Here is a 16,634-nt window from a genome sequence, read left to right as displayed (position 1 = left end):
AACAAGAGGTATAAGTCGGCTTCGGCCAGATGGGTTCGTTGGTGTATTCGGGGCGGTCACGATCCCATGGGGTGCGAAGTAGTGAATATCATGAACTTCTTAGCCTCTCTGGCGACACAAGGTCGGGTTTATCACACCGTCAATTCTTATAGATCAGCGATTTCTGCTGGTCACCTTCCGATCAACGGCACGCCGGCTGGAGAACACCCTCACATATGCAAGTTGATGCAGGGATTTCTTCTTTCTCTTCCTCCAGAAACCAGATATTCCTCCTTATGGGATGTCAACAATGTTTTGCACTTGTTTCAATCGTGGCCGGCTAACAGGTACCTCTCTCGCAAGGAGCTTTCAGCCAAGTTGGCTATGCTTCTCTGCTTGGTCTCCTGTCGGCGGGTGTCAGACTTCAGGGCCCTGGACATTACAGGTCGCAGCTTTACCCCGGATGTGGTTACATTTCACCTCACGCGAAGGACTAAATCCGACACAAGAGTCATCTCATATCCAGCGTTTGACAAAGTACCAAAGCTGTGTGTTGTTTGTTGCCTTAAGGAGTACAAGACCATGACCGAGGAACATCGTCCTCCAGGTGAGCGTCCGCTCTTAATTTCCTTGAGGAAGCCCTTCAAGGCGGTTTGACCACCAACAATAGCTTGTTGGATCAGATGGGTGATGCAGGAAGCGGGCATTAATGTATCGCAGTTCGGAGCACACTCAGTAAGAGGAGCTATGGCATTTAAAGCCTTTACACTGGGTGACAGACTGGAAGACATTCTCAATGCAGCAGATTGGTCTACGGACTCTGTTTAAAAGATTCTACTTTAGAATATGGCGTCATTGGTGGTGGATAAGCTTTGAACAAGCATAATCCTCGCCTCCGGTCCTGCCATAGAATGAAAAAATGTCCTAGTAACCATGAAGGAAAGTTTCAGTTCCATTAAGGACTCGGAGGCGAGGATCATTCCCACCCTGTGCTCACGGAGACCTGTTCCCTCCCTCATGGAGTTTTCGGATAGGTTGGTTTACAATCTTTCCAGCTAAGATCCTCGTATGGGATAAGTATTCTTCTCCCAGATATCATCTTCGATTGCATTCACCTTCGTTGTGTAATTTGAGGTTGTGTTCTTCGATGTTCCGGAGAATGGTTTCATGGGTTCTCGTTTAACTTCCTCTAGGTCCGAGGGTTCCAAAACAGACGAAGATTCTTGGGTGTCTAATGGATCGCAGTCAAGAAAGAGGAAGGACGGGAGCAACAGCGCGCCCTAGAGGATGATGGTCACTGCTGATTGGTTGGCTGGAGTTACATGATGGGCTACAGTTACGATGGCACTTGTCGTTGTTTTTTTGATGAAAGTTAAAATTGCTGTACAGGAAAAATAAAAGAAAGAACAGCATAAACCTCGCCTCCGAGTCCTTAATAGAATTGAAACTTTCCGTCATGGTTACTAGGACATTTTTCATTCTCCAACAAGGTGATAACTCATTGGCAAAGGGGATGGGATCGTTTAAGTACAGTTTGCACATTTTGAATTTAAAAGGAAAACAAGATCGCTTGAGAATTGTCAATGGTGTGCTCTTAAATTTATACCCATTGCCTTTAAGGGGAAAAGGCTATGTTAACAAAAAGTTACTTTATTTAAATATGATCACAACTGCGGTGGTCTGCTGACCCTCTCTGCGATGGCATTAGTACATAGGTCAGTTCACAAAATCTCACTGGATTAGAAAGATGTTGTGCACACTTTGTGCCCGCTTTTTACAAATCAAATTTTTGTACATCTGGTCCTTAGTCATATGATGAGGTCCTGCCTAATTATTGTATAATTATTCAAATGCTTTTAAATAATGTTTGCTAGATTACCCAGTCCTCTGATTGTAAAGTATGAGAAGTATTTTCACAAATGATAAATTGAGAGAACCCTGCTTCTTAAAATGTTCTTTGCTCATGGGAAGTAGTGTGCATTCTGCTGTGTTGTGATTCTTTAACACTTTGATTCAGCAATGGTCTGTAACAAACTCCCGAGTCCACTGGATATTGCTGCTGAGCGAGTGGAAAGACTGATGTGTGTTGGAGCAAGAAGGTTTGATTCCCTTCCACCTGAGACACAAGAACTTAAAAAGGGTGAGTACATTATTATCGGGACAGTGCTTTACAATTGACCCGAAAAGGCAGATATGTCATAAGTTCATTTGTTATGGTACAAAACCACATTGTATCCAGGCAAGGGTTTGGTTTAGAAAGAGTGAAATTTCCTGTTGTCCAAAGCTTGCCAGAAAAGGGATAATTTAATACCACTGAGTCCTGCAGATTTCGTCGATCCTAGGAAGACAGTGTTTTGTTGAATAGAGAGGACATGTGGTGGTCGTTTCCGTGAAGGATGGTATTAGCAGAGTAAAACTTATTTGAAAGGTACGATCCTAGGAAGTGATTTGTAGGTGTCATGTTAAGAAGGCTGACAAACGTGAAATGGCAAGGCATTATAGTGGCACAAGAGTGACTGGAAGCTTTTGTGAGATTGGAATTTTGAGGAGCAAAAGATAGTAGTTTTAGTGCTGCAGACAGCATTGAAACATGAATGGAATCTCTAGAAACCACAACTGGTAATTGTCTTAATTACTGATTACCATAGCTGTATAGCGATGCAGCCCTGCACTTCTGTACAAAAAAGGGTCAATTCATTACGGCGTCGTGGAAGTAGCTGTTAAAAACAACATAGTCAAGTGTTTACGTCTTCAAAAGATAAGTATATTGTTTAATTGATTGTCTACAGGCTAGCCAGTCACAGTTTCTGTTGCAGGACGAACCTTTGGCAAGAGACACCATCAAACATGCAAATCCGGTTGTTTCATTTATGTTATCCAGCGCCTTCAAAAAGATAATAAAAACAACATGCAGGAAAAAATTTGACTGAACACTCTATGCCCTTCAGAAATGAAAAATCTGCAATGATGAAAAGAGACGACTACCCTGTTGCCAACCTTAAGCCATTCAAACCATTTGCTGTTAGACGTCTGTATTTTTCCTGCAGAGGATTTCTTTATGATGAAACAGACATGACCAGCTGTCAGTTGAGCAGTGACTGGTCAAGCTGGTGCACCTTAGGAAAGTGGAAGCCAACGCGCTGTAGTGGAAATGTATTTTTGTGGTTTGGTGACTTAATCTGTCATTTCTGTCTAAATAGAAACCCAAAAAAGACTTTTAATTTAGAAAGGTGTCAAAATCCAGATGTTCAGACCCGCTGAAAGCACTTGTCATCTCTGAAGACCTATGCAGGTGAGAATGATGTTACCATCATTGGTGGTAGGAACCTGGGTAACTGGGCAAGGAAAGTGAGACTGAGCAACAATGGACCAAATTTCACTGTTTGGAATGGATTTATCTCTAGTGACAGGCTGTGCACAGAACTACTTCGGTGCCAGAGAGATGGAAGGTCCCGGAACAAGCTGTTAGGAAGACAGAGGCCAGCAGTTGTTGAGAGGCTTACCACTGTCAGCATGGGGTGTTGGTGTGTTGAGCCTTTGACAGATCTGGATACCAGCTGAGAGCCATAGAACACCACCACAAACCAAGTCAATCAGAAGCTGAGAAAGGGAGCGAGGGAAAGATACCTGAAGGCATCACGGAGTCACAGGACAAAGGGAGGCCTAGTATGCTAGAACTGATTGAAACACAAACGAACAAAGAAGGTTTGAACTGGCACAATATACTTATTGTGGGTGAGCACATTCTCCGGAGAAAGCATTGGTTGCAGCTGGAACAATATATGAAACCTTTTTGCATCTGATTTGGTAACCATTTGAGAAGCTTGTTAAAAGGATATATAAGCCAGCATCTACAATTTATAATATTGTAGATTGTACAGAATAAAACATTGATATAAGAGGCTGTGAAGATTCCATCCCTGAGGCGAGGGGGATGATTGCAAAATTATCTGTATATGAATGTGTGCGAATCAGCAGTTAGATCTGAATTTCAATTTCATTATCAGTCCGTATTGACTGCCATTATATACAGTCTCCACGCCTACCCAATACTTCTGTGAATCCGCCCAATTCTCTTTTTCCAGTAGAGTCCTATATTTTTTTCGCTGTCATCGTATTAGATACGTGGATGTTGCAACAAGCGTTCTGATGCCTCCAAGGTACAATCTTAGATAGTGCTGTTTGGAGACACCCACTGACTTCATAATAAACCTGCAAATGCGTTTCGCATACTTTCCATAATGTCCGTGATTTGTTTTTCCATGTGGTGATAGCAGTCATTAAGTATTCACAAACTTTAAAACAAGAATAATTGTATATTTTAAGGGGCAGTTTGGTTCTTATCTACTTGAACTCTGCTAAACGGAAGAATTATCCAGTCAAGTTCATTATCTGCACTAGAACCATAATTCATCCTTGGTCGCATTTGAATTCAAAGAACTTTTACGTGTGAGCATTGGTGTGAAGGTGGCGCCGAAAACCAAAACAGAACACTTTTTTTTTTTGCCAATAGATATGAACCATAAAAGTGTTTATGTATGTGAAAGTATGTTTTCAACAGAACGCAGCCCATTCAGCAGTAAACACATATGTGTATGAAAGCTACAGACAAACGCAGTGTGTTGTTTTTCTTTTTCAAGATGTATGCAGTGATCTCTACAATGTTAGTCTGAAAATATAGTGCAGTTCCCTTACATTTAGAAATTGAGTGTTAAATAAATCGTTACTATTGACCTGTGGTGGTTATCTGGGGTGCAGGTGGTGAGACTGGTATTAGGTTTATTAGAATCCAATTGTATCATATTGCTGTTTGATTTTCTTTGTAAGATATGTGGTCATATTGGGAAGCATTCATCAGAAGCAAAATAATAATAGATACAATCAGAAGAATGCTGCTTGGATTTATTTTGTTAGGGAAAATAAGTAACATCATTAGGAAACAAGCATTTGTGATGCAATAGGTCTTGCCTTTGGGACCTTATAAGGATTTAGTAATGCAGCATTTTGTGCGGTCCCGGAGCTTTCAGGGTGCTGAGTCGCTGATGAGCAAGCTGTGTCCTGTGATTTTGGGCAAATCACTTAAATACAAGCAGCGATCTGGGAGGGCTGGTTGGGGCATGGTGAAGGGATGTGGGAAGAAACAGTTTGTGTTGGTGAAAATGCAAGCAGTGAGGGGGTGGTGAGAGAAGGGCACGCAATGTGACTGGAACAACATTTGAGCTTATAAATGACTCCATCTGGCAGCATTTAAAAAAACAGCAATAAAATGCCAGCAAACATGCTGTGAAGGACATGTGGTCAGAGTTGCCGACTCGGGACGTCGAGTCTCGGCGTCAGCTCAACATACTGTGATTTTGGGCAAATCACATAAAATACAAGCAGCGATCCCAGAGGGGTGGTGAAGGCGTGGTGAAGGGAGAGACGGCACAGGGCGAGCAGGCTGCCACAAGCAGGCAACAAGATGCGATGTGAAAATGAAAGTGGGCAAGTCACTAAAAGGTGAATGGCCTCCAAAGTAAAACAATAATTAAACCCATGATACAAATGCCGACCGAATCATGAAGCACAGCACAGAACTCGAAACAGGACTTATTCCATCAGAAACTGCTCAAAGTATGCATGGAACTAGTAGGGTTCCACCATCTTTCATTTTATATTTCCCAATTGTGTTCTCCACTCTAGGTGCTTTTTAGGTCTCGGCTGGCGTGGCTGCGCACATGCGCAGCTCGCTCGGCGAGATTCTATGTTTTGGAGGAGCTTCAGTAAAGGGCTTTAAGCCCCGCCCCTCTTTTCCATTGGCCGGCGTCACCGTTTATGCTAAACGGTGGCCAGCCATTGGAAAAGAGCTTTCCATGACGTGCACTTTTCTCTTTTTCTGACGGCCCACTTGCCTGCCGTGCGTCGTAAAAAGTTTCTTATCTTTATGGGGCCATGTGTTTCAAACACACGGCCCCATAAAGGCAAGAGATCCTCTTTCACTTTCGGGAAAGCACAATGCAGTTTTCATTTCAGCAGGCGTGCATTTACTGCACTACCTAGTATCAACTGGACCCCACATGCTTCTGTTCTCGCCCCATGCACATAGGATGCGCTCATGCCGTAATCACTTTCCGTGTAGGTTATTGGAGTTAAGTGCATGTCAAAAACCCCAATAAAAAAATAATAATCACCCAGAACTATTCTGTGATTCACCACCCTCTTAAACTTGGAGTGCCCATTGTCACCACCCCTACAGCCGCTGCACACTGGGGGGCACCACTGACCCCGGCACTCACTCAAGTACCCAGTGTTTGTCACCGCTGATCCCCGTCGGCGTATCCTCAATGCCCCCTTTAAATGTGTCTTTTCTTAACGTGATTCACCACCCTCTTAAACTTGAAGTGCCCATTGTCACCACCCCTACAGCCGCTGCACACTGGGGGTATCACGGACCCCCGCACTCACTCAAGTACCCGGTGTTTGTCACAGCTGTTCCCCGTTGGCGTTGCCTCACCGCCCCCTGTAAATGTGTATTTTCTTAACACAATTTCATTAGATCCGAAAGTAGCTTTTTATGTAGTTGTCCCCTTCCCCGTCATTTTCGTCCTAATGGCCAGAGCTGCAGATTTTGGAGGTTTGCAATCCGGTTTGAGTCCCGGCTTTGGCTCAAAACCCTGTTGTTCTGGGCAAATCTTTTCATCTCCCCGTGCCTACGTCAGATGAATGTGTCATTGTGTAACGTAACTGGTGCTCATATAAATCGCTCCAATACCTTCGGGTCAAGTTCGCTGCGACAAAGCTGCAAATAAATAAATAAATAAATGAATAAGAATTTAAAAAATGACAGCCGTGCATACAGTGAAATAAACAACCTCAGTCACTGAATACATCCCACAATCAGCCCACACCACAGCTAAACTGAAATAGAAGACACCGGTGCATGCATTAGAAGAGAGGGCGCATTACAGCCCCCAAGGGAGTGGATATCACAATACCAGATATTCGAATGAAGGCCTCCACCTAGCTGGAGAGGTGGGAGGACGGGGGCGAGGGGGTGGTGGAAAGAAGTTACAGGATGCGAGGGAGTCAGGGAGAAGGCGAAGGAAGGTGGAAGGAGAGAGGGAAATAGAATAGGGTGAGAGGGAAATAGACTGGTGTTGTGTTTTCAGAGAGCTGGCAATGATTGCCCAGGTGCTGCTGGCAGGGCTAGAGGCGCACCGACTGAGTCCTGCAAGTCCCCGTACAGTACTGGAACAGCAGCGCGCCCTGCCGAGTGGCATTGTGCAGCTTTAGCCCTCGTTCTGAAATAGCAAAGAGAGCGGCTGGACAGGGTTGGGGGTGAATGGCAAGGAAGTGTGCGTGTCCCAGTCCTGGAACAGAAGGGTCTGCTGGAGGTCTGGAGTAGTGGCCGGCAGGGGAGGAGGGGGGAGGTTGCTTTGGGCAGCATTGCGGTGCAGGGTCCCTAGGACCGGATTTTGTCATGGGCGAGCTGGGCCCAAGGCGCCAATCTTCAGAGGGGGCGTGGCGTAAGTAACTGTCTCCATGCAGGTCATGCAGACATCAGAGACGCTGTTACCTGGCCCCAGTGGTGAAAGTTCTGTTTTTAACACCCACTCCCACCTTCCACCACCTTTCTTGTCCTCCAACCTCTTCACCTCCTGCTTCCACAGACTTTTAACCCTGCCCCTTCTACAAAAAACTTGGCACCAGCGTGAGAAGCTAATTTATGAGTGATTCAGGTGAGCTGGATGAGTTGCCGAGATGTTTGGGTTCAGAGGCCAGTCACAATTCTGGGGTACACAGTCAGGGACTCATTTTATCCACAAAAAGAGAGGGCGCCAAATTTCTTTCCTCCCAGGGCGCTATCCTGGCAAAGGCCGATCCTGACTAGGCAGGGCTGAAATAGGAGGGTCTGCTGGAGGCCAGTACAACTGCAGTTAGGTTTGTTAGGTCGGGTGGTAGAGTTTTGGGGCGGGGGGCAATGAGGTTGGTTGTGGGTAGGAGGAGTGAGAGGCTGAGGGCAGGGTTGAGGTGCATTGGCAGGGCAGTGTGCCTGCCCCAGTGATGGAAAAGAAAGGGCTGGCAGTGGCCGGGATTGATGTCGGTTGTTATTGAGTGGAGGTGGTGGGATGGGGGCATTGGGAGGGTTGGTGAGGGGCTCTGTTGTTCGGCACCTGCCAGTACTTATTGTTCCCGTCTTTAGAACATGTATTAAAAATGCAATAGGTCTCGCCTTTTATTAAGTTAAAGCCATTTGCTTTGCTAAACAATACCATTAGCAAAGCAAATGGATTTAACTTAATCAAAGGTGCGAGACCTATTGCATTTTCAATGCTTGTTTCACATGCCATGCAGTAGAGTGAAAAAACAGAACTGAACTGAACATTTTCCTGCTGCTTCTCCTGCAGCACCTGTGTAGGAACTGTTATGACATCATAAACCTCCACTGGGTAGGGATTTTGTGTCTTTTGTATCTCCTTCTAACATTCGGGCTCAGCTTTTAACGCCTTAACCGCAGTGGTTTTTCCGCCGCGGTGCGGGCGTTCTAAAGGGTGGGCGGGGCTCCGTCGGCTGTAGGCCGATGGCAGCACTAGGGAGGTAGTGCTCCCGTCGGCCAACGGCAGCACGCAAGGGGCTAAAAACTCTTTGGCTTGTCTTGCTTTCAGATGCGTAGAATCATGGAGGTTCAAAATAGATATAGTCCGTCCTCTGTGTGCCCAGCTTAACACAAGTTGTAACCCTAAGGAGATAGGTCTTGAAACGTGGTAAAGGCTAGACCTTATACTTGAATATATGACACACAAAGTGCCTAAACCACACTTACTTCAAACAAGAACGATTTCGGGATGGAAAAATATTTATTAAATCCCAACCAGGCAAACTTATTAAATGCCAATTATTTTGTTATTTTTTGCAAATTACTTTCACGTACATTAGCAGGAAAGACAAACTGTACATTGAAATATTTACACTCTTGTACATTATATATAAACAATCAATGTCAAAAATAATATATCAACATCAAACATCATACAAGGAAATTAATACAGTACCAAAGGACAATATTACAAACATATAAAGTCAATGAATGAACAAAGTCAAAGAAATTGGGGAATGTTGTCAAATGGATGACACAAAATCAATAATATCTGGACTAGAGAGTCCTAGTTTTCTTTATAGATAAAACTTTAATCCACCAAAAGCTGCCGACGCGTTTCGAGGCCAGGACAGATGTCCCTGGACTCTCATCAGGGCTTTTATTCTTTGTGTCTGAAAGATGCAAAGAAAAAAGCATTTTGCTATCTTAATTTCTTGATAGCCTCTATACTGTGGTTAAATGAGCTAATGCTTGGAAAATGAGGAGTCTTGACATACCAGGCTCTTAAGTTGGGAGAAGGAGGCTTATGGGACTTGTCGTCAAATCCGGGGCACCGAGTGACTCAATCGGTCGGCGTAGACAATCTAATCAGAAAGATCAGAGTTTTGCTAACACTAGCGCGTCATTTGAGAGCCTTTCAGATAAATGAAAGAACAGGAGGCACTAACCTTTACTCCGCCGGTAGCCAGCTTGATGGCTAAAAGGGTGTGGCCATCTATGGTGTTCCTGACAGGAACATAATGAGTAAATATAAGTGAAGCTATAGAAAACATTCCTCGTGCTAAAAGTCTGTACCGGGTGTTCAAAGGCAAAGGAAGGAGCCTACCTTGCCTTGGCTTTGTTTTTCTTACACACAATGTATGGTCGACGCTCGCAGTCCTGCCGAACAAAAGAAGACTTATGAGGCCTCCTACAGACCGAATACAATCACAAAAACGAGAGAAAAGGCCCCCTCTCTGATCAGGCATTACCTTCTCCAGACGCGCTATCTCCGCAACTGTTTCCTTAACGATCTCATTCAAGATGGCCGGCTGGCGTCTGGACTTAATTTATGTAAGCTTGGCCCAGATGCATTGTGGACCTTGCAGTTTGGGTCCAGGTGACAGAGGCACTAATTAAGTGAAAAACGAGTCTCGAGTTTGGACAAACGAGTCTCGAGTTTGAAAAAACGGGTATCCTTGCGGAAGCTCTGAAGTGCTTGTGAAGTACTATTGAAATGTGTAATTAGAGCGTACCCCGTAACTTGCCCTTACATAACTTGTATCGTGTTTGAAAAGGTGATTGAGGGATCTAGTTAGCGGATTGCCCCAAAACACTCGGTGCTGTTGTTAAGATAAAATTGACATGAATTAGAGGAACAGGGCCCACTGGCCCGACCAGGCGCGTCACTCTGTCAACCAAGTCACTCCTAGAACGGGTGCAATCATTTACAAGCGCGCTACCTCCGAGAGGTTGTTCAACCCGGTTTGAACGCTATTGAATTTCAGAATTAGGTATGCCTCTTTTTGAAGCAAAATGTGCTCGACATCATGGCATCGATTCATGGTATTAACTGTACATAGGACTGACCACTTGAAGTCATGCTCGTCATGTCCCTTTTCTAAGAAGTGCTCGACCATGGGAGCTGTTGTCACTTTCTTCTTAATGCGGGACCGATGCTGGCTGATTCGGTGATTGATCTGCTGGCTAGTCTTGCCCACATAGATCTTCCTGCAGGGGCACAGTATCGCGCAGACCACATTCTTGGTCCTGCAATTTGAAAACTCAATGTGAGACCATTTCACTCCTTGGTGGATGAATTCCTTGCCTTCGATGGTATTCGGGCAGGCGACACAATTCCCACACTTATGGTGGCCCTCAATGGGTTTCAACTTCCATTGTGACAACAAGTCACTTTTTGGCTTCGGTGTTGCAATGTCGGCTCTAATCAACTGTTGCCGGATGATGGGTTTGGGGAAAGGGCAATCAAGTCCTTCCAACAAATGCCAGTTCTTCAGCACGGCCTGTCTAAGTTTGTGTGTGTCAGGACAGAACGTGGTAACGCACACAAGTTTCTCAAGCGTGTGCGATTCTTGGCTTGAAGTAAGCATTCTGGAGGAGTATATCTAGCTCGTTTGAATGAATGTTTCAAGAGCTTTTTAGGATAGCCTCTTTGTTGCATGTCAGAGCAAAAATTGCGGGCATGTTTCTCATACTCCTGTATGTCAGAGCAATTCCTCCGGAACCTAAGTAGTTGCCCGTAGGGCAAGTTAGCTTTGAGATTTCTCGGGTGTGCGCTTCTGTGATGTAGAATCGTGTTTCTGTCTGTTGGCTTTTTATAAAGGGATGTTTTAAGTTGTCCTTGATCGCATGTGAGCTCAACGTGCAGAAATGTCATGCGACTAGTGCTGTATTCAATGGAAAATTGAATGTCTCTGTGTCTGAAAGATGCAAAGAAAAAAGCATTAAGGGGACTGCTATGGGGTGTCCTTACGCCCCAGAGATGGCTGTCCTCTTTATGGCACAGTATGAAGAGAAATTCGTAGAGGTGAACAACCCCTTTAAACATCATATCACACAGTGGTACCGGTACATTGATGACGTCTGGCTCCTGTGGCAGGGGAGCCAGACTGAATTATTGGCCTTCCATGGTTGGCTTAACACAAGACACAGAGACATCCAATTTTCCATTGAATACAGCACTAGTCGCATGACATTTCTGGACGTTGAGCTCACATGCGATCAAGGACAACTTAAAACATCCCTTTATAAAAAGCCAACAGACAGAAACGCGATTCTACATCACAGAAGCGCACACCCGAGAAATCTCAAAGCTAACTTGCCCTACAGGCAACTACTTAGGATCCGGAGGAATTGCTCTGACATACAGGAGTATGAGAAACATGCCTGCAATTTTTGCTCTGACATGCAACAAAGAGGCTATCCTAAAAAGCTCTTGAAACATTCATTCAAACGAGCTAGATATACTCCTCGCGAATGCTTACTTCAAGTCAAGAAACGCACACCGCTTGAGAAACTTGTGTACGTTACCACATTCTGTCCTGACACACACAAACTTAGACAGGCCGTGCTGAAGAACTGGCATATTGTTGGAAGGACTTGATTGCCCTTTCCCCAAACCCATTTTCGCCTACAAAAAGAATTAGGGCATCGGGCAACAGTTGATTAGAGCCGACATTGCAACACCGAAGCCAAAAAGTGACTTGTTGTCACAATGGAAGTTGAAATCCATTGAGGGCCACCATAAGTGTGGGAATTGTGTCGCCTGCCCGAATACCATCGAAGGCAAGGAATTCATCCACCAAGGAGTGAAATGGTCTCACATTGAGTTTTCAAATTGCCGGACCAAGAATGTGGTCTACGCGATACTGTGCCCCAGCAGGAAGATCTATGTGGGCAAGACTAGCCAGCAGATCAATCACCGAATCAGCCAGCATCGGTCCCGCATTAAGAAGAAACTGACAACAGCTCCCATGGTCAAGCACTGCTAAGAAAAGGGACATGACGAGCATGACTTCAAGTGGTCAGTCCTATGTACAGTTAATACCATGAATCGATTCCATGATGTTGAGCGCATTTTGCTTCAAAAAGAGGCATACCTAATTCTGAAATTCAATAGCGTTCAAACCGGGTTGAACAACCTCTCGGAGGTAGCGCGCTTATAAATGATTGCACCCGTTCTAGGAGTGACTTGGTTGACAGAGTGACGCGCCTGGTCGGGCCAGTGGGCCCTGTTCCTCTAATTCATGTCAATTTTATCTTAACAACAGCACCGAGTGTTTTGGGGCAATCCGCTAACTAGATCCGTCAATCACCTTTTCAAACATGATACATGTTATGTAAGGGCTAGTTACGGGGTGCGCTCTGATTACACATTTCAATAGTACTTCACGAGCACTTCAGAGCTTCCGCAAGGATACCCGTTTTTTCAAACTCGAGACTCGTATGTCCAAACTCGAGACTCGTTTTTCACTTAATTAGTGCCTGGTCACCTGGACCCAAACTGCAAGGTCCACAATGCATCTGGGCCAAGCTTACATAAATTAAGTCCAGACGCCAGCCGGCCATCTTGAATGAGATCGTGAAGGAAACAGTTGCGGAGATAGCGCGTCTGGAGAAGGTAATGCCTGATCAGAGAGGGGGCCTTTTCTCTCGTTTTTGTGATTGTATTCGGTCTGTAAGAGGCCTCATAAGTCTTCTTTCGTTCGGCAGGACTGCGAGCGTCGACCATACATTGTATGTAAGAAAAACAAAGCAAGGGTAAGGTAGGCTCCTTCCTTTGCCTTTGAACACCCGGTACAGACTTTTAGCACGAGGAATGTTTTCTATAGCTTCACTTATATTTACTCATTATGTTCCTTTCAGGAACACCATAGATGGCCACACCCTTTGAGCCATCAAGCCGGCTACCGGCGGAGTAAAGGTTAGTGCCTCCCGTTCTTTCATTTTTCTGAAAGGCTCTCAAATGACGCGCTAGTGTTCACAAAACTCTGATCTTTCTGATTAGATTTTCTACGCTGACCGATTGAGTCACTCTGTTCCCCGGATTTGACCACAAGTCCCACAAGCCTCCTTATGATATTATGATATGATATTGATATGATATTTATTTATTTATATAGCGCTGAATCACCCATGAGGGTATCTCGGCGCTTCGGACGGAGAAACAACCTAATTCAGGAAGAGGATATTATTTTATTAGTTTTAGAAAAGGTGAGTTTTTAACATTTTTCTAAATTGAGACAAATTTTGTCCCAGACGTAGCGCAGAAGGCAAACCATTCCAAAATCTTGGAGCCAGGTAGGAAAAAGATTTGCCACCACTACGCGCTTTTTTTATTCTAGGAACAGATAGCAAAGAGCCTTGTATGTCAAGACTCCTCATTTTCCAAGCATTAGCTCATTTAACCACAGTATAGAGGCTATCAAGAAATTAAGATAGTAAAACACTTTTTTCTTTGCATCTTTCAGACACAAAGAATAAAAGCCCTGATGAGAGTCCAGGGACCTCTGTCCTGGCCTCGAAACGCATCGGCAGCTTTTGGTGGAATAAAGTTTTATCTATAAAGAAAACTAGGACTCTCTAGTCCAGATATTATTGATTTTGTGTCATCCATTTGACAATATTCCCCAAATTTCTTTGACTTTGTTCATTCATTGATTTTATATGTGTGTATTATTGTCCTTTGGTACTGTATTAATTTCTTTGTATGATGTTTGATGTTGATATATTATTTTTGACATTGTTTGTTTATATATAATGTACAAGAGTGTAAATATTTCAATGTACAGTTTGTCTTTCCTGCTAATGTATGTGAAAGTAATTTGCAAAAAATAACAAAATAATTGGCATTTAATAAGTTTGCCTGGTTGGGATTTAATAAATATTTTTCCATCCTCGAAATCGTTCTTGTTTGAAGTAAGTGTGGTTTAGGCACTTTGTGTGTCATATATTCAGCTTAACACAAGGTCATAAGTTTTCAAGTAACACTCCTTGCATTTATTTTTTTTCAACCGGTAAGTGACTGATAAGGTCACATACACAGGTAGTAATTTCTACATTGGTCGCCTTCGTGCCGATGCCCTCATTTTATCTGTATCTGTTTATGCTGACTCTGTGGTCTCCTCTATATCCTCCGCATTGTCACTGCCTAATCTCCAGTTTCTGACATGTTCTTACAATGAGCTAGTTCAGATAGCTCTATAGCCTAGTATCCACAGACAGAATGAATAGCATGCACACAAACAGGATGTTTTAAACAAGCTGGGACTTGTATTTTTTTGTGAAGCATACATAATTTCCACAAGTGACATTTCTCCCTTCCGTGAACCCAAAACAGGAGTCCCTCTCCCGCCAAACCTGTTTTCATATGTGGACCCCGTGTTTGAGTTGAGTGTGATGGGGCCTAAAACAGGTCACAATTCCTAGTCCGCAGATCATTCTCTTCTCTCTTCCTTCAGGACTCAGGGACCGAGTCCTCGAGTCTTGTAATGGCAACTGCAACAGTTCATTTGAAGTTGCAACTAGCGAAACAGCTTTGTGTCTGCAGAAAACACTTTGGGGTTGTAGACCCTTAATGGACTATTGTAGAAAAAGCTTCATCTTTCAAACAAATTTGAATATTTTTTGGATTTGGTTCTGAAGAGCGTTGCCGATTCCAGGATCATGAACCTCTCCATACTAACAGTCCAAATTTCTCTATAATTTCACCTTTTCAAGTCCAAGGGAAACAAAAATGAAACTGTAATTTCCCAAAACTACTAAACGGATATACGCCAAGCACAGCAAAGTTCTACTTTCATTATACGTTTGGGTGTAATTCAGTTCTGCATCTAAGAACAAAAAATACTTTGACGAATAAAATGGGACATGTCCCTTTTCTTTTTTGACTCCCACCCCTCTTTTATTTGATCCCAGCTTGACGGTTCTGTTCAAAATGTGCTATACCAAAACCAAATTGAATGCGCATTTTTATTGGAAAAGTTTCTGCAGAGTTTTCAAATGGTGTCAAGGTTACTATGAAAAGACAATAATGCCTTTTCAGTGGAAGTGGTGGCCTAACTATAACTACATAGGCGCAATTGCCGCCATTATAAACCGTAGTGTGTGTGCGCGCGCACACACACACCCACACACACACCCACACCACACCACACCTCACCACACCACACCACACCACACCACACACACCACACACACACTCTATCTATCTATCTCACTCTCTCTGATACAGGTTACCGGGAACCCACCAATATTGCCAACAATCCTTCACTCGTATTTGAAGAATACTCGGATGCTCCTGTATGCCAAATAATTAAATGTAATAACTTCTCCAACGCATTTCGGCATTACACCTTGCTCACGCAAATTGCAAAAGCCAAGCACTTCTGGGTTGAAATAAAGAAAGAAAAGTGAAAAGGGACTTATACATGCATGTGTGCAAAAACCAGAGCAGCAATTACCTCTATCTTGGAACATACCGCCATAACATTAGTTATATTAGTAATCCATCTTGATATGATGAACCATGGTTAACACAAAGTTTCCTTAACAAAACATATGTAGATTGAGTTATCATTGGATGTAGTGCTAGTGTTAAATTATCAGCAATACTCTTGTCATACAAATCTCATGAACATCAGTCGTAAACGCAAAAATATAACAAAATCATTCTGAAAGTTATTTTATTGAGATATGCACAAATATGCATATATCCAATGCATGCTAAAATGTCCATGCCTCAAAACCAATAAATAATATACTAAACCAACAGACAGTTAAAGCCATGTAGGACTGTCTTGCGCATGCGTGAAGTTCATGCAAAACAAGAGACCTGACTGATTCTGCCCAAGTGGGCAAATCATGTAAAAGCAGAATATTAACCCTATATCAATACACATGCATCGACATAATGAATTACAATATTGTTGGAAAGTGGAGTATTAGTAGAGGCAAAGGTATATCTGCCACTGGCAATAAGGCCACTAACACAGTATAGGGCTCAGAATAGGTCGTAGAAAAATATTCATAAGCTCAACCCTTGGAAGCTTGGCTGCAAGCAGTCAGGCTTAACTTCAAAGACGGGTATGTAAAGTATTTAACAACACAAATTCAGTAAATAATTAAGACACAATGCACAATAAAAATCCTTAACCAATTTAAAATGACACCAAAATGACAAACATTCCAATGTAGGGAACTGGTGATATGAATTTTCAAAGATTTACCATTATCTACCACATAGAAAACTATAGTGCCTCATCGGGACATCTGGTAGTGATAGACCGGGTCAAAGTTT

General features: G+C 43.5%; 1 protein-coding gene across 6 annotated transcripts in view; it reads left to right on the top strand.

Moving 5' to 3' along the window:
* The window catches only part of EFL1 (elongation factor like GTPase 1), a 1,213,944-nt gene that overhangs the window by 198,020 nt on the left and 999,290 nt on the right, over positions 1-16,634 (top strand). For all 6 annotated transcript variants that reach the window (XM_078684725.1, XM_078684721.1, XM_078684722.1 and 3 more), the window contains one exon: positions 1,997-2,119. In XM_078684725.1, coding sequence (XP_078540851.1) covers positions 1,997-2,119 — 123 coding nt within the window. The remainder of the gene's footprint in view (positions 1-1,996; positions 2,120-16,634) is intronic.

Source organism: Lissotriton helveticus, chromosome 3_2 (genome assembly GCF_964261635.1).
Source record: "Lissotriton helveticus chromosome 3_2, aLisHel1.1, whole genome shotgun sequence".
Lineage (NCBI taxonomy): Eukaryota > Metazoa > Chordata > Amphibia > Caudata > Salamandridae > Lissotriton > Lissotriton helveticus.
Note: the sequence above shows the minus strand (reverse complement) of the source record. Positions and strands in the feature narration are given on the sequence as shown.